Source organism: Scomber japonicus, chromosome 20, assembly GCF_027409825.1.
Source record: "Scomber japonicus isolate fScoJap1 chromosome 20, fScoJap1.pri, whole genome shotgun sequence".
NCBI classification, from domain to species: Eukaryota; Metazoa; Chordata; class Actinopteri; order Scombriformes; family Scombridae; genus Scomber; species Scomber japonicus.
Genome location: NC_070597.1, coordinates 16,819,418 through 16,843,922, shown reverse-complemented (window position 1 = coordinate 16,843,922; position 24,505 = coordinate 16,819,418). Strand labels below are relative to the sequence as shown.

General features: G+C 42.0%; 1 protein-coding gene across 1 annotated transcript; it reads right to left on the bottom strand.

The window, feature by feature from the left end:
• Window positions 1-23,402: 23,402 nt before the first annotated feature.
• On the bottom strand, window positions 23,403-24,276 carry nog2 (noggin 2). The gene has a single exon (XM_053341568.1). The coding sequence runs from the start codon at window positions 24,036-24,038 to the stop codon at window positions 23,403-23,405; it is 636 nt and encodes a 211-aa protein (XP_053197543.1). The 5' UTR covers window positions 24,039-24,276.
• Window positions 24,277-24,505: the final 229 nt, after the last annotated feature.

The following is a 24,505-nucleotide window of genomic DNA, read 5'->3' as shown; positions in this document are numbered from 1 at the left end:
TGCACATGTGTGTGTGTGTGGGTTGTGGGTGTGGGGGTGGAGGGTACTCAGAGTTCCTCACTGGCATTCATTAGGGATTGAGGAGGAGGAGGGGAGGAACAGGGCGGACTGAGGGCAGGAGGGGGTCAACTCTCACAGCTGAGGGCGTCATTAGCAGAGAGATCACTGACAAATTTTGAAAGCCTGCTTATGTCTGCTGAGGGGCTGTGTGTGTCTGTGTGCATGTGCGTGTGTATGTGTCTGGAAGGAAATTTGGACTAATTTCAACTCTTAAATTGTTCACCATCACCTCACTAACAATCAAGAGCAAACAGTACCTGAGTTTGTGACCACACCTCAATGAGTTGCAATCTGTTAAAAATCTGATAATAGAGGTCTATTATCAGATTTCTCATGTGCTGTTAAGCTGAAGACAAGGCAGGAAGATCCAAAGACTATCAGTTAAATAAGTCCTCCTGTCTATTCCTTTCCACCTACATCTGACAGAAAGAGACACTGCAGGGAAAAAGACAGAACGCCCAGCAGAGGAATGCGGCAGCTTCTGTGGCCTGGCCCACACGGCTGGCCCACAGTCCGACAGCAGCTCTTAAAATCAACAGAACCTGATCCAGAACTGAACAGGAGGAGAGAAGACAGACAGTGCGAGGTGAAATATGAGGTCAGGCTGGTTCTCACAGACTCTGACAGGAAGTTGTGCTAAGCTACCGCTTTCTGTATTTATGCACGTACAGTACACACTTCAGTACAAAAGCAGGCAAGAAACGCTGATAGGACAAGTTGTGGTGTATTTTTCTGTCAATGAAGTGTACTGTGAGGTCAGTTCTTTTGGTGAGAAAACGGGAGGCGTAGGGTGGGTAAAGGACATGAGCAGGCAAAATGTTTAATGCAGCCGTGACTCACCAGACTCAGGGTTTAACAGAATTAATTTGTAAGATACAGATCAGGCAGTGTAGATCACTTATTTTCACATGGATATTTTGTCCAGACATCCAACCACTGTTCTGTTTTATGCTGCAATAAGAAAGTGTAACTTGAGCATAGCTCTGAAAGGGCTTCCAGTAATAAAAAAAAATGAAATTGAGGCAAAGTACAAATATGATGCTGAGAAAATGCTTAAGTTCCACATAAAAAACAACTACAAATGGTTCATCTATGAATGTGTTTGGGCTGCAATGATAACTTTAGAAATCAGATTTTTATAATTGAGGGGTTTTTTTCCAGTTGTAACTAATTTTAATATGAAAAACTTGATAAAATCACATGTATTTTCTAATAAAGAGCAAAGATAATGAAAGACCAAATCATTAGCAAATGTGGATGTTAAACTTTAATAACACCACAAAGTAGAGAACAGGGTTTTGCAGCTGTATAATGGTGTATTTGTAAAACAAACCAGAACACAATATGCACCCGAGAATCCATTTGATTTGAATAACATCTGAGGATTAATAAATTATATTGAGGTGTTTTGGTACAACACTCTGGCAGCTTCTTCTAAAAATCAAAGAAGGGATTTGGAATAACTGAGGAGGTCCCACAAGGTTTTAGTACTGACTAACTGTTTCACAAGCTGAACATATACCTGTGATCTTGTAAGTGTCGGAGGGAAAACATGTTCTTTTTCTTTGATTTTTAACTGACAGAGTGATGGACTAACAGATGAGGGAGTGAATGGACAAGAGTTCAAACATTTATAGCCTCTTATATCAAGCTATGATCTGCTTTCAAATACAAGAAATATGTCCTCTACATGTGTTCTCAAGATGCGTCTGAGAGAGGGATGACACCCACAGCCCTGCCATTCCTTCCCAAAGTTTGTCACTGGATATAAGCTGTTGCACCAGGGTTACAGAGATGATATAATCAAGAAATACAAGGATGTTGAAGTTCTTAAAGTGTTCTGTTTTGAGTATATGTGGGTGGACTAAGGACTCCCTGATTGAACATTTCCCATGGACTTGGGCATAACCCTGACCGCAGCTCTGGAGCAGTGTGGTTGGACGGTGGTGGTCGGGGAAGGGCAGGTGAGGTGTTCCTGAATATGAGAGGAAGTAACTCATTTAGAGGGATGGAAGGGTTTAAGCAGAGGAGAGGTGAGCGCTCTTTCAAAGGCTTTTGAAGGCTGGCTGCGGTAGGCAGAGCCGCGGTTTTCCCAAAAAGCCCCCCTAACAGGAAAACAGTCTCTTTTTTTCCATTGCACAAGAGCAACCTCTACCCCACAGCCAAAAGCAAGGACCTGCTTTGAACTCACAGGGGGAAAAAGAAACCACAAATCATTTTATTAAGTGCTTGGAATACTCGCACAGTTGCGTACATTACACTTAAACACACATATTGTTGACAGACTAACACATGCTCTGTTGTCGTATTCACAATGTGTGCCTTCACTCGCACATGAGCACACATCGTAAAAAGGATGCCAAAGCTCATGACTCAGACACCACCCTTTCCCTCATCTCTTGCCCCTCTCCTTGCTATCTCCACCTCCGCTCATTCTCCCGCAACAATGTCACAGCGCTGTGGGTGATCTTTGCATAAAAAGGTCAGAGGTCAGCAGCCTCCCGGTTAACATGGGAAAGAACTTAAATGTCTGTCTTTTGGCTTGACTGACGTTATCACGCAAGCCAAGAGCTTATTCAACGTTATGTCAATGAGATGAGCAGAAGTGAGCCAGCAGCCAGCATACACCCAGTCCACTGTCAATGTGCAAACAAGTGGAAATAAATGAAGTTCCTTTGGAGAAATCTGCTTTCAGGTCATCACACAAAGAATGTGTCAAGTCAGATACTGATAGGTACTAGGTGGGCATGCAGACCTCACATATATACAGACACACACACACACACACACACACATATACATATATATATCCCCCTGCATCTGGAGGAAATGTGTGGCTGACACATGCAGGCCTAGCAGGGTGCAGGGAGCAGGGAGTGGCAGGATGAAGTATGTGAATCTTTGCCCTTGGATCCTCTTCCCACAGTGAGAGACATCTTGGGTGTCATGCTGACGAATGACAGGTATTTCAACAAGAAAGGTAAGCGCACACGCACACACACACACACACACACACACACACACTTTATCACTCAAAGAGAAAACACACAGCCACTTAGGTCAGTAGTAAGACTGCATTTTGATTTCATTCTCACCTCTTAAGAGGAGAGAATGATAAGTGACAGAGTAATGTGGGTAGTCGACCATCTACTGGTCTAAATATAAATTAATTCAACTTATCCAAGAAGGAAACATGGAATTTTTCTCCATGTGAAATTCAACTTGGAGTCAAATCACAATTTTAATCTGCCATCCAAGGAAGCTTAGACTGTTACATTCGCTATCAGTAATCAGGCACTGGAGATAAAACAGGAGCACAAACAGCTGTAAAATAAAAGATGATCTTCTAAATGAACCAGCATGGTCAGGATTGACCAGCTATAATTTTAAAATTGGCTCCTGTTGTTTTGGTAAAAATGACAAAAGCTTTACTCAAGAAGGGAACGGGTGGTTACACCCAGAACAAACAGAAACGGAGGGACTGACAGAAAGAGAGATCTAGCGTTACTTTGCCATGTCAAACTGTTGAAGCCATAAAAGAAAAATATATTGGATGTGTTGACTTTACTCGCTCAGGTGGAGGGAGCCAAGAGTCCTGAGGAATCCCACTTTTCAAAAGAAGCAAAAGAAAATGATATGCTTATGTTACTGCAGCTTTCTCCATCTCAATCCAACTGCCTTTCTCTGGGGTTCATAAATACCCCATACAAGCTCACACACACACACACACACACACACACACACACAGCAGTGAATAAAATCTGCACTATGTTGCTTTGGATTAGCTTCCACATCATGTGCCTTCAGCTGCTCCTGGCTCTACCCCTCTGCTCTGTTATTGATGGAACCATGGTGTGATGCAATTAAATAATGATGATTAATTTGCAAAAACAGGGAAGTAATGGCCGTTCTCCAGATGAGCAGCACTTCTTCAACTCAAACATTCCCCGGATTTAAACTTGATGTCTCACATTCTTTCTGACATCAGTAAGCTGTGAGGATCCAGAGGCCTTCTTAACAGACTGATCTCAGTCATTTGCGGTGAGAGTGAGAAGTAGGTCAAGTGGCTGACACTGTTTCAGTCTGCAATAGGGGCATACTTTAAGTCTATTGAAGCAGATAAGATAAGCAATCTGTATGGGACTCTCACTGTCAGTTCCAGGCTTGTTGCTGCTTGAGAGCAGACTAGGTGAGCTTGGGGAGGGTGGAGCTCATCATCATTGTGCAGGCTATTGTTTCCTGTCACACCTTGCCCACAATTGGCTTCCGTATCAAATCAAACTTCTCCTCACTTTATTCCTCCGGAAAAAAAACACAGAAAAGACATCAGTCGATGCTGCATGACTTTCTTTCAAGCAGAAGGATCTTAACCTTTAATAACAAAAGAGTTGGCTTGGACTTGTGTTCGAAAGTTATTGTGGCTCATTAATGGCAGACAAAAATATGCCATCCTGATTTTTTGCTCACAAACGTTTTTCAATATGCAAGCGGCGGCGTCAAAGCGAGCAGGGAAAATATTAGAAGTGACAAACGCATTGGGAGACTTGGCGAGGGCAGTGCCGAGGAAGACGGGAACCGAGAAGCGCGCTGCTTGCTTTGGCATCCGCTCTTGGCTCTGAGTCCAACTCGCTATTAAAGCTCACTGACTCCGTATAGCGCACCTCTTGTACCTCGTATTAAATCCTCTGCGCGGGCTGTTTTTCCTCACTTTTTTGCTGCGACCCACGGGCCAGTTGTAAACCGAGGAGGCTGACACCTGTCTGTGGCGTCCATCGCTCTGATCCAGCGCGCCCCGGCGATTCAGCGACCCAAACACCCACTTATAGTCACACGAGCTCAGCCTATAATAAAGTAATGACAGTCATTGCTTTCATTTAAAACAAATGACAGGTAATAGGCACCCCGTCACTGCGAGCCCCGTGAGTCACTCACTTCTTTAAGAAAATAAGTGGTGCGTAAAACTGAAATGTGCTCTCCACATAAACACGAACACGCTGGATGTGAAATGAACAAGCACAGTGACACGGCACATAATAAACTTACCCCGCAGTGTCAAGTCGTGACTGCCGCTGTTTTTAAATTTAGAAAGACGTCCACTGAGAGAGATCCACACAAATTAGCTTCTAGGTTCTCTTCCGTCAGAAAATGGTCCTCTCCGAACGCAAAAATGTCTCTTCTTTCTCACACTCGCCTCTTTAAAATATTAACAGGACAAGAGAAACGCATGCAACAAACTCAAAAGAGAGGAGGTGGACCCACTGCACTCATACGCGCCCAGAGCTCAAACCAACTGTAAACCGTCCAGTACATCCATAGGTTGTAAAGCGAGCACAGGGTAGGCTACTCCCCATTAAAATCAAACCCAGATTTTCCCAACCATGTGTGCGAGAGAGAGAGAGAGAGAGAGAGAGAGAGAGAGAGAGAGAGAGAGAGAGAGAGAGAGAGAGAGATTCCAATAGCACACTGTGTTTTGTTAACTTAAGTTTTATTTTACCTGTAATTTGGTGATGCGAATAATTTAGTTGCGTAGCCAAAATAACGCGCAAGAGAAAATAAACATTTAACCAAACTACCACTTGCCTCAAGATTTTTTTTCTCCTCAAACAACACAACTGGTCTCACTTTTACAGCAAATACCTCCGCCGCTTTACGGACTGATTGTTACTGTGCTGCTCGCTCTAAATGCCCCATGGCTCGCTGTGTTCACAGGCAGCCATATGGAGGTCGTAATGAGAACACAACGTTGAACCTGTTGAAACAGAGTGGCGGGGCTCCGGGGCCCACAGAAACAAGAATCAGATGCAGAATGTTATAACTTATTAATCCTAATAATAGTGCAACACATGTTGGATTTATTACCGAACGCCAGCGCTTCAAGGCACCAAAATGTTGACATTATGATGGTTTTATTCATATATTGTAACAAAAGTAGCATTAAATTAAATGTATTACTGCATTGGTCCGTCATTGCGTCATGACGACTGTCGTGTGTGCTTGTGTGTGTATGTGTGTGTGCGAGAGAGAGAGGGAAAGAGAGAGGGGCTCGTTTTGGCACAGAAAATGTGGCCCTTCGCCCTCGGCCATGACAGAACGTTAACTAATTAACTGCAGTCATATGGCTTGTTCCTCCCTTTTAGTGCTTAAAGCGCAACAGCTAATTAATATAGTTTTTCATGATCAGTCTGATGAGCACACTTGTATAGCCGATCGAGAGTGTGCGTAAAAGCGCACAGGAGAGATCACTGGTTCACTTTGACTTTGGAATTTTAGCAGTTCCAATTGTAGACAGTAGTCGTATTCATTGTATTAATACTGACATCTATCCCAATCACAAAGTGGTTAAAGAACAGAAGTAGCTAATGATTTATGTTTGGAGGCACTGATGTGTTATTGAGAGAGCAATTTGGTTTGGGTGTTACAAACTTTCAAATGGTCTCAGCCAATCACCCCCGAGCACCACTACTATTAATTTTTACTGTGCATAGAGAAACACATGTTACATTTGTTAAATCAGCCCAGCAGAACCGGAACCGACGTCCATGATCCGTTTTAAAATTCCTGTTAATTTATAGGCGACAGCAGCACGCATGTTGCTCTGTGTGTTATTGCAGGTGCAGCCTGCCTATCGGCGGCTCAGTATTCGAGCATCACGGCCGATCAAATCCCGAGCACCTCCTGGCTCCAGTGTAAGCTGATCAACATTCCTCCTGTATTTACTGTACCATCCTCTGGGGGGAACAGCCCGGCCCGACTCGGCCCGGCTCGGGACCGAGCTGCGCTTTAGTGCCTTTATTCCATCTATTCATCTAAAACAAAGACCATTTAAACGTGTTCAAAACCGCGGATAATTAACCGCAACCCTGTGTGTGTGCGTGCTCGCGCGAGTACAGATTACACCAGAATACACCTGCAGCCAATAGCCTGCTAATTAATGAGGGAAATGACACTTAATGGGTTCACACACGAAAGATCACGTTCATTAAAAAATGGTCCAAAAACCAATTAATTTTAATCAAACTCGAGGCAGGATAAATGATAATATAGCAAGTGCACACCTACATGGGCACTATGTCGTATGCAAGGAATTATATATATTTATATTTATATTTATTTTATTTGTTTTTTGTGAAAACTTAGGCCTACGTGTTTAGCCCATCAACTTCCACTCATAAAAGGTATCTGCCATCAGCGTGTATTTATTGTTATTATTCCTTTTTCTCCCCTGGCCTCATGTCCAATTACTTTATTCTCCTTAATCTTTGCCAAATTAATCATTTCAAGGAGTTTTTTCTCCTCCCGTTCTTGATGAATTTATAATGTGAGTCAAACCGTAAAATAACATTTTCATCGGCTTAACAGGAGTCTAAATTAGTTGTATAATGAATCTTCTGATGTCTTTATTTTTTCCAGTATTCCTTGATCTTTATTTCTAAAATCCCTCTGAGTGTGGGCATGACGACATCTTTTTATTACTTACTTTCCTGCAGCTTTCAATTTCACTTTTTTTTCTCATTTATTTTCAGAAAATAGGCCACTAAGTACAGAAATTGAAATTTTAAATACAATTTAGTCCAACGTAGTAAATATAATACCAGTAAATATTTTGTTCAGGGACAGGACAACACACTGACATATTGGACTATATCACCCACACTGTATGTTTCTAGCCTTGACACACTTTATCTATTTACAATAAAGTTCATGTTCATAGATTGTCCAACACAGGGCCAATTTTGACGCATTTCTGTGAAATAAAGGAGCTCCGCTGGACAGGCACTAATCTAGGTAGATTATCTCTCCAATTACAAGTGGGAGAGATTAGACTGCGTTAAAGACAGAATGAAAGAAAGCAAGACTAACAACAGGCAACACACTTACTCGCTGTCAGATGGGATTCAAGCGGGGAGCTCCTCGATTCCTTAGAGTTGTTGCACTTGGATCAGTCTTCTGATTTTGTCTGCACAACAAGCCTCAGTGGTCTGCCTGTTCAAAGCCTGGGGCTCTCAGCGCTGGGTTCCCTGCGGCGGACACCCTGGAGAAAATGTCAGCCTCCGGCTTTGTCCTCGCTTCATTTTTTGGCACCCCTGCTGTTGGGCGCAAGGGGAGATACTTACCTTGTTCAGAGGGAAACCCCCTACCTTGTTTTCAGTGGGAGAAGGATGCCCTCTTGTGGCGAAGTACTTGTATACCTCACTCAGACGACTGACCTTGGATCCACCCACCCGCTTTTGTAGAAATATTATACTTGACGGTCCAAATATCTTGACGTTGTCATTAAAAATAACGAGACACAATCAGGCAAAGTTATTTTAAAACATTTTAGACCATAAACTTTTCTCAAAGGAAACATTTTGGCTTGAGATTGCAGGAAAATCACAGGTGTAATTAATAACATTTATTATGCCCCTGTTCTATTTACTTGCTCTAATAATAAATGGAATCCAATTAGCACGCACAATACCAGAGCTCCAGCACTAAAACAGCTAAATGGAATGCAGCCACAATTGATGTGATTAGTTACACCTGTGTTTGATGAGTCAATGATCAAGCTGTGAGCTTTTTCTGACCCAAAAGTGCAAATCTTCCTCATGAGAATGTGAGTATGTAAAGGACTGTGGTTAACTGAAGAGATCATACACACCCAATGTGTCACTGTTTTGATGTCAAAGTTCACTTTAACCTCTTGAAACAAGATTTTTTCCTCTTGTGTCTCCTTTAATAGCTTCAAAAACATTAAAACAACTATAAAAACATTTCCACACTGTCAGTGCACCTTCTTGCTCCAATGCTTCATTGAAACTTTATTTTGCTTATAATGAGTGAAATATTAGACCCCAAGATGACATATTTTATGGCTGAAGTATGAGATCAAATGGATCATTTTATATACATTTCCCGCACATTTAACTTAACATATTGGTATCTTTGGAAACTTTAGGGCCTTAACTGAAAAGCTAGCTGTGTGGTTTTTAACCATGCACACCATGCAGTGGAAATCTGTGCACTGTCATGCTGTTCAACCAGCTTGTTACACCTCATATATTAGAACTAAATATCTGGTCCATATGGAGACAAATTCATCAGAACCTTAAACACACCATGCATTTCTCTGTATGTTCAGGGAATGTTATTATTCAGTAGTATGGAATAATTATTACTTGGCATTGAAATGGTATTCATCAATGACACTTGCTAATGCTTTCCATTTGATCTAAACTGTTTTTGTTAATTCAGCAAGTCAGTCAGTGCATGATCACATCTTGAGCTGACCCTCGTGGATAATCCATGTTATACATATTTAAACAAAAATGTATGGAAAAGTTTATCTGAAGATAACATGAGGCTTCAGCCATCAGAGTAATTCATACAATGTGAATATCTTCCACAGTTACAGTTTTACACAGTACAACAGTTACACAATAAAAAAGTTCCTTTATGTGTCTCAGCGGACAATGTTTTCCTGTTCAGCTGCAGTGGAAGGATTGTAACAAAAAGATGGAATTTGGCACTAAGAAGACGAAGTCACTTTGAATGGCATTGACTTGATTTGACTAATTTGGACAGCTGAAGCCTCATAATATATTATAGCTTCAAATAAACTTTTCAATACTTTTTTCTTGTTCTTTTTACAAGGAATGGCGGCTGTGGCTTTTGTCCCCCAAACACTCACAATGAAAGTGTAATATGAAAGGATCTCTTATGGTCAGTAACAGGGGAAATAAATATAGTAAGAAAAACATGTGTCAACTTTCATTTGGGCACCTTACTATTGTTTTAAGACAGATATGAAAAATTGTGAACATATCATTTAATAACAGTCCATACAGCCATTGGTTGTGAACATGAATACATTGTTATTATACAGTATGTGCATGGTGCTCCACACACTCTAGCAATCCTACAGGTATTTTTATTAATGGTTAATAACTGATGACAGTACATTCACTAGACTGCAGCCTCCTGCTGATGCCCTTCAAGTTCACCACTGAAACTGTGTGACTGTACAGAAACACACTTCACATCCAAATGCCGTTACAGTTAGTGATAGAGTAAGTGGGCCAAACACGGGGGCACGGTGGAACCCAACCGACTGATAATTAGCTGCTGCTGGCAAGAACCCCAGAGAGGATGGGTGGGTGGTTGTAGGGTTGGGGTTATACAGGAGAAGGTGATGGCGGGGTTAGGTGAGAATATGGAAAAGGAGGTCAAGTTAGAGAGAGAGAAAGGGAGAGAGCAGTGAGGGCACTTCAAACGACACTGAGGTCCCGTGTAAAAATAAACAGTCTGAACCCCTCTCAGCACATCCCCTGTTTATAATGACAGCCGCTTGGGGAACCCCGCCTGTTTACTTTCCCTCTGCCGACTCATCTTTGAGTCAAGACGGCATGTTGGCGTTATTGTATACATCTTCTCACACACTCACTTGCTCAGGGCTCAGCTGCCACTCCACTTCAAAGACCCGGGGCCTGAGTGGGAATGGAAGAGATATTAATGGGTATAATACCAGAATGTCCTTGTGCCGTGCATGTGTGTGTGTGTGTGTAGGCCTACAGTCTCTCTATACTTCTCTCACTGTCACACACACACTTTTTTCATTGCTTGGGGTGTGTGGTATCAACATGTCAACATTAAGGAAAGAGAGCTATCAATAGTTCTTCTGCCGGTATTATTGTCTCATCCATCATTTTGACATCACACCACTGAAGGTGGTCTCTTCCCAGCTCGCACTGATGACTCAACCACAGAGAGTTTTTAAATGAGGATACCTCGAGGCCGCAACTAGGAATCTGCAGTAACCCAATCTCCACTCAGACTCAGAGGATGTGTGCCGGCCTCAGTGTGTACGTGTGTGTGTGTGTGTGTGTGTGTGTGTGTGTGTGTGTGTGTGTGTTTTGGGGGGGGTGGGGGGGGCAGTACTGTTGACTTGCTGTGGGATTATTTTTGAGTTGGCTGCTTACATTTGACAGCAGTGACTGTCCAGGATGATGGTGGGAAATTGGCTTTCCCAATTTTTTTTGTGTTAGTGTATGCATGATTAACCCACTGAGAGAAAAAAAATACTTGAGTTTGAGTGTGTGTTTTTACATACATGTATGTAAATTGAGGAGGGGGTTCAGGTACCTCTCTGGTGGTATTTAGACCCTTCATTTGTGTGGAATCCAGCATCATTATCCCAAAGTGCTGCCAGCTGGAAGCGCTTGGGAGTTCCCATTTGAACTCTATGTGTGTTCTGAAGATGGAGCGAGAGCGAGAGAGCTGAAGCCCTCTAATGAAAGTTCTGGTTCTCATTCTGCCTTCATATTCATGAGCGGCAGAATCTGGCACTGTCTTGCCGATTAGCTAATAAATTGTGCAGCCACAACAATGCCACCCAAGGCTACAGAGCCGCTCCGTGAATTAGTTGTAATCCAGTGAGTTGGAAGTGAATGCTAGTGAAGGTTCAGTTCAAGCTCACTGATAGTAAATAATGGCCAAATGAATCTGTAATGAATTAGAGGAAAATATATTCCTCTATTGTCTGTCTAACTTCATCAACATCAAAAAATGGTAATAATATGTTGGGTGATCATTCAGTTGATTCCACAATGATACACATATGTCACAGCTGTACTTTTTTGTCATCTCTCTTCTGTTGGCTACTTTTATTAGATAATAGGTGACAACAGAGAGATGACAGAATGAGGGAAGAGAGATGGGAAGTGACATGCAACAACATGAAGTTCCTGGCTACCATTGCACTCCAGTGCTTCTGTTTTGATTGATCACATATCAGAGCAGATTCATAATGGCCATGAAGGTCTTTTCAAGGCTATCCAACCTTGAATGGTGGACTGATGCAGACCAAAACTGAGGATGGGTTAATTGACATATTTGGAAATGGGTAAGATAAGAGTCAGTTTATGTGATTATAAAGCACCATGTGGTCTCTGTCAGATTAATTATGTACAAATTAACAATCCTTTGAACTGGTGTTTTCCAAAAACATACAACCATGCCTACAATACACCCCCTAAGCCTGTAATACCTCAAAAGATCATCCTCTGAGATCACAGATAACAGAAGTGTAGCATACCCACATCTTTTCACCACTAGATAGCAGTATTGGTCTAGTTTGGTATGGTGCTCCACCTGTTACATGATTTGCTAAGCAGGTTAAATTGGGAGTGCTGAGGAGTGAACACATTCAGAAAGTAAGAAATTACCTAAATTGACCAATGACAAGGAGCTGTAGAAGTGATTCCAGGCCTACCTTAGCTGCTGCATTGAACAGCACTACACTGTACTTTAAGGCACCTTTTATTATTATTTTCTTTGGTTCAATCAGGGAAAAAAAACAAATTAAATTTATGTTAATGAAAAGTAATGGTATTCCATTAGAACTGTGTCAGATACACCTCAAATATAGTGTTCAATCAATGTGGTGTTGATGTTTTCTGTAAGGCTTAAGTCTCAAGTATCTATGGAGAAAAAGTATTCTTTGTCAGGCCCAGTGGTCAGCTTTCCCTAGTCATTTCCGTTCACAAAAGGGGTATTTACCTTCAATATGGTTTGCATAAGCTGTAAGGAGCTCAGGGTGGGTCAGTAATTACAATGCAATTCAAAACCAGCCCTCCCATTACTAAAGGATGTTTCTTCGGACCAATTGAATAATATTAAATGGGCATAATGGGTGGTGTGACTCATGCCTTTTCTGAGAAAATTACAAATGTTCTATTACGAGAAACGCAAATTGGCTTTCAATGTTCATGCAATATCTTTGCTGATGTTTAAAGTGACATAATAAATCAATTAATTTCAATTTTGCTCAATAGGAGAGTATGACCCATTTCTTAAGTACATGCAAAGGTTTGGGTAACACTATGGGAAATTCACTTGACAATTGTCCAGCCAATTACCAGAGTATTACATTGTCTTGCTCATTGTGGTCTCTTTCAGGGTAACATGAACCATTCCTAAATGAGACTAAATGCCCTCTGATTCAAACAAGTTCATAGCAGTGTTCCCATGGGCTCAACCCTTGTGCACTTTGAGCTGAAAAGCATCCCATTTGGCTCTCTCTTTACATTTCAGATCCTATTGACAAGTGCATGCAGGCAGGCTTGCAACAACACACACACATGCACACACAGAAACCTGCCTCCTTTGAGTCTAAACCTCTATAGCCGTATATGTCCATTCCCTAATTAGTGGTTCTTCTTTCAAAGGAGTTATTATGTGTGTATGTGTTTAGAGGCGTCCTCTCTGTGCAAGGCGTCTCGATTCAGTCCATCTCCAACGCCAGAGGGGACAAAAGAGGCACCCGTTCCTCCTCTCGGGGCGAGGGGCCGTTGACACCAATAAATCCCCCCTTCCACTTCCTCCCCGGTGTGTTGGGGTTATGTCAGGAATGTCCTCGGTCCCATTGTCCCCTGGTGCTCTGTTTTTGGTAACCCATCACCAAGCATTCTCTGCTGCTCACAGTGCCTCCTCCCTCCCCCCCCTATGCACCAACACACACATACATCAACACATACACACACACACACACACACACACACATGTCCACACCCCCTGGGCTGTGTGTCCCCTGGTCCCTCACTCTGAATAGACCACCTCGGCTGAATACGACAGACAGGCAGGCGTCAGGACATCAGGTTCAGCAGCCCAAGTCTTGCATGGCAGCCCAGGGGGAAAATACAGCCAGTTATTTTCACCTGTTTGGTTCCCTCGGGCTCTTTGTTTGATGGGAGAAAGAAAATAAAACAATGGCCCAAGTGTCTTCGACTCCACTCTTAATGCCTATTCTGTCCTTTCAGTGGGATCGAGTACACTGTCCCCTTCACCACTTTTACAGTGATCATTTTATACTCCTACACTGTTATATATCACTAATCTGTGTGAGTGTGTGTGTGTGTGTGTGTGTGTGTGTGTGTGTGTGTGTGTGTGTGTGTGATGATTTCTATTGTACCCAATCTGTTTCATGTAATGAGTGGTAGAAATAACTTAAGTAACCTAAACTACTATACTTTACTAAAGTGTCTCCATTTGATGCTACTTTATTCTTCCACGCCACGACTTCTCAGAGGGGAATATTGTACCTTCTTCTCCATTATGTGACAGCTTTAGTTACTTTTCTGATGAAGACACAATGGATGATATAACACACTTTTAAAACACATTGTTAAGGATAAAAAACAGTGGTTTCCAACCTTTTTGTCTTTGGGTATCTTATAAAAAGCAGTGTGTAATTGGGGTCACATTTCAGATGTCTATGAGTTGTTAACAGCTCTAAACTTTCACAGGGTTGATCCAATATTTCACTGAAAATCAAACATTAGAAAAAAAACTGAAAAAAAACTTCCAAAAACTGAACACAGATTTGTGTATCAGAACCTTTCATTTTCTGTCCTTTACCATTAATCATCTCATGGCCCCTCAGATTTATCCCCTTTCGAGGGGCTCCACATTTAGATTGGGAACCATTGGACAAAACTATCTCACTGTATATAAAGTATCTGCAACTAGTTCCTCCTCCAGCAGCTACAACAGTAACATGCTGCTATAACACTGATGCTTGAGTATCAATAATGTAATGATGTCATTTATATTAATGTATCAGTGAGAGGGACCAAACCACTACTTTTACTGCGCTACATAACTTAATGTATGTACTTTTAGTTTAAGAGGATTTTTACATTCAGGAATTTTTACATTGCTGCATTGGTATTAAGTAAAGGCTCTGAGTACTTCTTCCACCACTGCATGTCCTAATTCCTATGCTAGTGAATTCCTACAATTCCCATAATGCCTGTCAGCAGAGAAAGAGGCTGAAACTATTGCATTCCTCTGTGGATTATACTGTATGTATAGATATGCAGATAGCAGAAAGAGCACGATTTTAAAGCAAGTTTGAAGCAAAGACACTGTGAGTCAAATTTGAACCTACAAAGAATCTGACCATAAGACACTGAGTTTATTGTGCTGAAAGTAATACATACTGTAGCTACTCACATTTTCACCAGGATTGGTCTTTAAAAAAGTTCATCACTGCAGAGTAGACCCTGTAACATCACCAGAGTTTTACAGAGTGACTTTAAAGCTGCACTCATTATTCTCACACATAACGATGCACTGGCTGCACTGAAACCCCTTCTACAATATATCTCATACTGTGTGATGTGTGAACTCACTGTACTGAACTGAAAACATGTCAACATTTGGGTTTCTCATCACTCACAGTTTAAGGCCTGAACCTATGTGAATGATTTGTGACATCACAGCAATTGTAGGTCCACTCCTGGTCCAAAGTGCATCGTACATGAGTATCTTTATGTCTTCAAACATGTCGGTATAGGATCATACAGAAACAAGATAAAGAAAATGCACAAATACATAATAAGGTTGTAAGCAGACATACACACTAGCCAGGATTTTGAAAATATTACAATAAAATTGTTTAACATCCAGGTAAAATGTACTACATGTAGCTCTTTGGCAGCAGGCATTTCATCCATTGTTCAAACACCTTGCTCATTAAATAATGTTGTACCTCCGGGAACAAAAGATTAATTACATTTTAATAGATTTTAATTGCAGTGTCATGCCATTTTCTTCAGAACGCTGATTCGAAATCTGTTATGAAGTGACTTTTTAACAGAGGAGGAAGTCGCCTACTCAGATAGGTGGGTGTGCCGATACTTCAATGTAAAAGTACTCCATTACAAGTAAAATTAAGTAAAAGTATATAAATATGAACAGCAAAGTATTATTTTTATTGCAGTAAAAGTAGTGGTTTGGTCCCTCTGACTGATGTATTAATATGACATCATTAGATTACTGATACTAAAGCATCAGTGTTATAGCAGCATGCTACTGTTGTAGCTGCTGGAGGTGGACCTAGTTTCAACTACTTTATATACAGTGAGATAGTTTAGTCCAATGGTTCCCAGCCTATGGATTGGGCCTCTCCAAAGATACATTTGAGGGGTCGTGAGATGATTATTGGGAGAGGAAAAAACAAAGTTCTGATACACAAATTAGTTTTCCGTTTTTGGAAAAATTTCCCAATGTTTGATTTTCAGTGAAATATTAGATCATTTATTGAAATGAAACCATGTGAGAAGTTTAGAGGGTAAAAATATATTTGTTAGAGCTGTTAACAACTCGTATACTGTACATCTGAAATGTGATCCCAACTACACACTGCTTTTTGTAAGATGTCAAAAGCCAAGACGACTGGAAACCACTGGTTTCATCTTTAACAATGTGTTGTATTTTAAAATCTTGTTATCCATTGGGACACATTTCATCTGAAAAATGACTAAAGCTGTCACATAAATGTAGCGGAGTAGAAAATACAGTATTTCCCTCTGAAATGTAGTGGAGTGGAAGCATAAAGTAGCATCAAATAGAAATACTGCTTTCAATATCAAGGTTTTTACAGAGGTCAGCAACTCAAATGTAATCATGATCCATGACCCTGATTTCCATCACTATCATACACTGCAGTTATTTTTTGTTTTTACACAATCCAGAGAATAAACCCAAAGACAGGATTCTCTGTGAATGGAAAAGTCAAAGTCAGGAAAAAAAGTAAGATGTTCAGCTTGAATGTGTATAGAATGAATAATTCCTTAGATTTACTTTTAGAACCCTTGCAGGAACTGTTAAAGTGATCTTTCTTGCAAATGTGACCAGGAAGGAGGAGTTATTTGCCTTTAGGAATCCCACCTGAGTCATATTATCTGTCTAAGCTGTTTAATCCAAATACAAGATCTCATTCTCTTCCTTACTCTCTTTCACATTAACAAATCTCTGGGTGCCTTATGTCTCATACAACCATTCAAGACATCAGGCAGCATCCATTCATTTCAAACCCTTCATGCATTCATTCATCCTATCTTGCACACACACACACACACACACTCTCCTCTCAGGCCTCAACAATATTTATAGCCGGATCTGATCCATTCACTCCAATCACAGAGGAGGTAACATCTCATTCTCTCATTCTGATGTTGCTGCTTCCTAGTGTCACCTGGCTGCATCAGTGCTCTCACTAGTGCCAAACCCCAAATACCAGAGGTTTGATTTGTTGTTTGGTGGGGGCGATGTATGTTTTCTGTGTGTGTGTGTGTGTGTGTGTGTGTGTGTGTGTGTGTGTGTTTGTAAGGGAGTTAGAGGGGGAGTAGGTGGGTTGTACACATGTTACGAAGCAAGGCGCCATTGCGGCCTAAAAAACTATTAGGCTCTGTAAATACACACTGTGGCGAAAGTAAACATTCTCAGCATGCCATCTAGGCGCACAGAGGGGTACTGGGAGACAGCCGCCGGACAGGATGTGAGGGGGAGGTGTATATATGAGTGTGAGTGTGTGTGAGAGTGTGTGTGTGTGTGTGTGTGTGTGTGTGTATGAGAAGTACAGCAGCAATGAGCTGGAGTGAGAGGAGATTAATATGGAAAATATAGATTTTAATTGGTGGAAAACTCAAGTGTGTGTATATAATCAAGCCGACGCAGTCATGATCAAGTTGAGTAGTCGAGTAAACACTTTAAAGACAGTGTACCTGCATGGTTACCTGCATGTGTCATTATGATGACCAGGGTCCAATTATGTATCAAGAGTACTCTGGGTACACCTAGTGTTTGTGTGAGCTGGTGATGAGTGCTGGCCAATGCTAATATATATGATGTGTGTGTATGCGCGTGCGTGTGTGTGTGTGTCTGTCTGTGTGTGTCTGTGTGTGTGTGTACGCACGTGTGATCTGAGTTTGTTCCATGATGTGCTCACTTTGCAGGTTCTTTTTAAAACAGTGTCAATTTTGTGTCTAGTTTGACAGACATGCAAGGTTTCTGATTTTAGCTTGATGAGGTAAAAATGGAGAGGTCAGTAGTGGTTAGTGGCGTATTTGTGTCCATACATTTTTAGCCCTGGGCCTAACACGTTCACAATCCACAGTCTGTGACAGTGGCATGTACCAAACATGGGCTACATACTTGAACGCACATTTCTTGATTGGGGAGGAAAAACATGAAGAAAAAAAAAAAAGTAAAATTAGGCTCTTCTTAAAGGAATAAAAAAACACAGCCATTGATGCGAAGGGGACTGTTTTGTGAATTTGAGACCCATGCTGGCAAAGGGAGAAAGGACGAGTAACCATGGAAACAGAGCTCAGAATATGCACTATTCCCAGCCCTACGAGTGCCACGCCACCCACAGCTCTATTTTTAGGCCTTACTTTGGGCTTACAATATCTGTTACATCTAACAAGAGTTAAACTGAGTAATCAGCAAGCGTGACTACAGAAATGTGACTCTGACACTATGTGTCTGATTAAAAGGGTAGCACATAAGAGCATACAGGGTAACCAGGTTCTAACTGCAGACTTTTGACTGCTGTTGATTTAAAGGGCGCTCTCGCAACATAAACAGTATTAAATTGTGATGATAACCTTATTTTGCTGATTATCACTTTTCAAGTCACACCTATGAAGTGATTAAAAGAATAAAATAGTAGACAAGTGAGATTAATAGGAGAAATTGAGTTCAAACACATAAAAACAAGAAATGTTGTGCATGGAAAATGTGTGCAACTTTGGCTTGGAATCACAAGCTGCTCTTCACACTCTTCAGACGCTAGCACACTGAAGTTACCAGCCAGACTTTTCCACATGTGATAAATAATCACTTAAACTAACTGGCAATCACTGCTGAGAAACTAAAAATGGACGTAATGCAGTCCTGTGAATGATGCATGTACTCATGACTCTTTGTAGCATTACATGCATTTCCTACCAGTCTGCCTAATTGTCATAAGCGCCGCTCATTGGCGATGACTGGAGTTTGATTACAATCACCTGTTATTTGACTACAGTCACCTGTTGTTTGCAGGCCAAGATGGCTGCTGTGTTGATGTAACGGCATGTTATGAATTCTGTGCCCACTGCGGCTGATTCCAAGTCAGGTTTGTAAGCCCTTGAAGTGATGGATGGTTGAGTTTATGATGGGCGCATGATCTTGGATCTCTCTCAAAGCAATGGGGAGCGTGGTGAGGGGCATATGTGAACTCCTTGCAGAAGATGTCCCATCTTAAAGATTCACAATCATTTCAGGCATAACCTTGGTGAGAGGGGACTGTAATTAACCAATGTGGGCCCTTCGGTGGTTTAGAGAGTGACCAATCAAATGAAGACCACCAGGAAGACTGTAATGGATCTGTAAAAACACACTACACTATCATAGCACACATACTGTAGATCCACAGCTTCTGTCTCCCACACACACTAAGATGTGGATGCACACAGGCACACTCACTTACACACATCTCTCATGCTTCTTATACAACATGAACAAACGCTTGACGCCCATAAACACACACACACACACACACACACACACACACACACAAGCCTCCAGACACCACAAGCTGGGGTTGGTGGTCTGACGGAATGCTGGGTATCATCTGTGGTGACTCCATTTATGTGTGTGTGCGTGTGTGCTTGCGTGCATGTGTGTGTGTGTGTGTGTATGTGCCCTTCCTCCCTCCCCTCAGTGCTCCATCTAATACCCTGTCATCATCAATAACCTCAGCAGTGCTGACTCACTGGCTTTTACAACCATGGGGTTTGGGCCTTAGTTACAGCCACAGACCCTTGTCTCCGTCTCTGTCTGTCAGCCCGCTGCACACACGCCAGAGATGTGTGTGTGTTTGTGTGTGTGTGTGTGTGTATGTGTGTGTGTGTGTGTGTGCGTGTGTGAGTGTTTGCCTGTGGCTGATTGTGTGCATGGAGGCAATCAGAACGCACACTTACTTACACACTTCGGCATGTATGTGCCCTCGCAGGTATGAATCTGCGCCTTTCGCATATTTGCCCAAATGAAAGTCGACGCAGACCTTTTACCACCCACCCTCTGACACACCCCAATCATTCCCAATCGGACCACAATCCATCAGAATAATTGACTCTCATCAGGAGACAGAGCCTCATCATCACCACTAAGCATGTCACCCCCCCCCCCCCCTCTCCCCCCACCCCCACAACACCACCACCACCACCCCACAACGTGCCATCCTAATTGTCTCCAGGTCTTTTTTTAAATCCTCTATACAGGCAGCAAATGTGTGCTTTATTTTATACTCCCAAAGGGGTTGAACTAAATATGAGAAACCGTATGTATTATTGTGGGGGTCCCTGTAGCTCACTTTGTCCGTGGTTTATGTTCACGCAGGCTGTGTTAGACAATAACAATGCTGAGGCTCTGACAGGGTAAAGGCCACTGCTGTCGTGACATTTTTTTATGGACAGTATATGAATGCAGGCTGCTATGATGTGTCAACACTTCACATGTGGCGCTCTGATGGTTTTGATGGGGAGGTTTTTTTCTAATTTTTCCCAGCATAACATGTCAATCAGCGGTCTGTCTATAGCCATAAGAATTATACATTTACATTAAGTGAATTTCATAGTGATTTTTTTTTTTTTTTGCAATATGTTGACAAATGAATGTGTATCTTTCATGAATGGTGTGAAGTAGTGAAATAAGCAACATAGCAGATTTCTGTGAAGTGAAGACAGGACTCTCTGACAGTTACTCATTTGAGGATTGGAATATTTCCCTGGGTGTGAGAAATAAACCACATGGTCCGTATTTAACCTACAAGCATGTCAGACACTTCTCTTTATTTTAAAGGTTTCTATTTCTAGGACAGGATTCATTTAGTGGATGTACCGTAGATTTGGAGCTGGACTGCCACTCCTTCCTTATCTCATCAGATGACTCATTCATGATAATGATGGGTTGTAAAATAATACCTGCTGGATCATTTAAATGAATGTGTCTTTATATGTATTTAATATTTCCATTACAGGTTTAATTCATCACAAAGACCCTGGACTGAGCAGCTCCACCTGACAAGCTTAGTAGAGACAGTAAAAGAGTTAAATCATTATCAGACTTTGTCACTGATAAAATATGATAGCAGTGATACATAACCAAAGTAATTAGTGATATATCCTGTCAAATTGGGATGATTTCTACTGAATAAAGTATTTTACTCAAATTGAATTATTCATAATTTTAGCTGACGACCCCTTGGAATCCCCTCAAGGACCACCTGGAGGTCCCCGGAACCCACTTTGAGAACCACTGATCTGACTGGCTGGCAGGGTCTGTTTCTAAAAGGTGCGCACCTAACTGGCTGGAGCCAGGGCGGCGTATTGCCTTTCACACGCTTCTAAAATACTCTCCGGGCAGAGCCTGAAAGGGTTACTGTTTCCCAAAGTGCCTCATTCTGCGCAGTCGAGAGGGGGCGGCTGAGTGGCGCCGTCGAGTCAGAGACGCAGTTTCTAAAAACCCCGAGACATCATCAAGAAAGAAGCTGACAGTAAGGAAAGCAGCCCCCCCTCCCCTCCTCCTCCTCCTTCTCCTCTTCTTCCTCCTCCGTTGGCATGCTGCCGTTCTTCTCCTCTGCTTACCAAATCCCCTCAGTGGTTCTGTCACAATAACCGGGCGGCAAGTGTCAAATCCAACTCTGCCCGCAAAAACACAAATCACTTTAACGCACACAAGATGCGCTCAGTGGAAATACTACACACGCTGCTTTTAGCCTTCAGACATTTAGTCATGGCTCTGTTTAAGTCGTTGATTGTATTTAAAGAATGATATAAACACCATAAAAACCCCCTACTTACAGAAAATGACTCCTCGCTTTGATTTCATACGACTTAATTTCCCTGTGCGTCTCCAGCGTGTTTAATTGGCCATATCTCTTTAACTTGCAGACAGCGTACCCTTGCTTTCCAATTAATAGTCTGCTAACGTCAAAAACAGTTGACCATTGTTTTATGGGCTTTGTTTTTTTTTCTCTCCAGGGCGGTCAGACTTGAATAGGCGCCGGTCTGCTCCAGTCCACCTCTATACAAATACCTCAGTGGAACTTGTGTGGAGCTTCCAAAGTAAAAAGCACAGACCCCAGACGCCCCTGGCTTGCTCGCCATTTTTATCATCTGACACTGTTTGAAATGTCTGAATCATATTTTACCCATTATGTTAACACCTCGGAGCCTTGAAACGAGCGTGTGCGTAGACGGGGGTTAGGATGAATGTGCGTGGCCTCTCTTCTCCTCTGGCTGAGACAAATGAATGCCAGTTCTGTGGAGGCGCTTGAGGTATGTGTTGCGCATTACACAGCGTAGTAAATCAACCCTTTCTAAAATCACTGTGACGGCGTGGAGCGTCAGGCAGTCCACACAGAGTCACTGAAGCTTGCACTTACTGTGCAGTTAGTAACTCCACTCCACTCCGGAGTCCGGCCGTCTACACTGCAAAAAATATCAGTCTAACATCCTCTTTAACATTTTCATAAAACGTGGTTTAATTTCACTTGCTTCCAATTCAGGAGAAGACTTTTTTTTAATGTGTGGACATTGTTGTGGAAGTTATTTGTAGAAAACTCTCCAAATCTACTGGAATCAAGGGAAATACTCTAAGCTATCAGCAGACTTCTCTTGCAAGGACAGATTTTAGGACTGAATGAGACAACATGTTCAGATGATATTTTTACAGTGTACACGCCCCCTGGATATAGACACTCGTTGTAAGCAACATGGCTTGACACTAATACATGTTGAAAAGATAGACTTTATTGCTAAAATGTGTAACCATAACATGTACACTGATATGTTTTACTTTTTTATTTATTTTTTTGTCATTTTTAGAAATATTCAAGTAGACATCTCCCATATTTTTTCTGGTATACTCTGCTATTCTCTTTCCTTATGCTCTATACTCACAATCGTTAAAATAATAAATAAAACGTACAGATTTGTTTATTTCTACAATACTATGTATTCCAAAAAAAGCTGAGTTCACGCCTTTATATATATCTTTAACCTCAACTTTCTTTTTTTTTTTTTTTTTTTTTTTTACAATTTAATTAATATTGATATTAATATTATACAAAAACTCTAGGCAGCATTGCAGTGAAATAACAGTCAGCATCAATGTTCAGTTGAAGAAAAAAAGTTCACCTCTTGTAGAAGTGTAGCATATGCATTCCATCTTCAATGTCTCATAAAAATATCAAAAAAAAGCTCTTCCTTATGAAGTGCTTGTGTTTCCCCAAAAGCAACGTTTCAGGGTTGAGAATAAAATATGGTCCTCCTGGTTCAATTAGAAAAAATAGCTGCATTTTTCTTAAATATGTACAATGTTGGTATTTCACTTAAAATGCTATATAAAAAAATAGATTTGCTATGGTGCCCACCTCTGTAGAGAGTTAACAGTGCAATAGAAACCGTATTTCCAGTCCACTCCCCCCCGCCCCCCCTCCCCCTTGACCTTCCACTACTTCCTTAGAGAAATCAGCACGAACACTTGCACTCTGAGATGATTGGGTATTGCACCTGTATCCATGTACAGTATTTCTGTCTTAGAAAACCTTGACAATACCACCGGAGGAAAATCTTGTTGATTGACTTGACGGGCTTGCAAGACATCCCCTCAGGGAAGGAGCAAGAGCGCTCAGAGAAACAGTTTCCCTCCTTGATGTAACGTGGCCAGAACCTCACGCCCAAATCCTTCCAGGTGTACACAACTGGACAGTGCGTATAGGTCCATAGCCACTGCAGAAATTTCCTGCGGGCTTTTTTGCCCACTTTTACCCGCTTCCCATAGGGGGTCTCTGTGAGGTCCAGCTTTTTAATCTCGTTAGGCATGGGCCCCTGCAGCTTCACCTGGTTTTCTGGCGCGGAGAGGTTCACCAGCATGGGCGAGCTGATGGACATGAAGTTGGGGTCAAAGTTGCTGCCGAGCTTTTTCCTCAGAGTCCTCTCGGCCAAGTCCTGCTCCCTGGGGTCGTACTCCGGGTCGGGGTCCTCCTTCAGATCGGGCACAGGGAGGTGATCACTGGGCGATGGACGGAGTCGAAGGTAATGCTGGGAAACTCCAAGGTGAACGCACACCAGCACGTAAATGAGTAGCGTTTGAGAGAGGCCCATTATTCCTCGTGTTTTACGCACCGGCTCTTCTCGCGTAAATAATATTCAGTTCTTTTCCCGGTTACTGTGATCTCTGCAATGACTAGCCTGGGGCTTCATAAATAGTAGAAGTTCAGCCACCAGCAAGGCGATACTTTTAATAGACCACGTCGGGTTTGAATGACATGGAGCGGAGTGCTTTGCTTTTTAGGGCTCCTTCAACTTTGCAATTTGCCCGCTGATGCAACTCTGCAGCGCGAAACGGTGCCCCTGCTTTGCAAAAAAGTGTTTAGTCTAAACAAAAAAAAGCACAAAACAAAATGGGGAAAACTCTTTTCACGCTCTCTCCGGCCTCACCCCGCTCCCTTGGATTCACTTTGGGTTTCTTTCGGTTGTCATGGTTACCCCGGGGACTGGAAGCCACGACGAACACTGGATGACAGCGGCCGAGGCGAGAGCTGCATGGAATGAAGTGTTTTCTAAAGAGA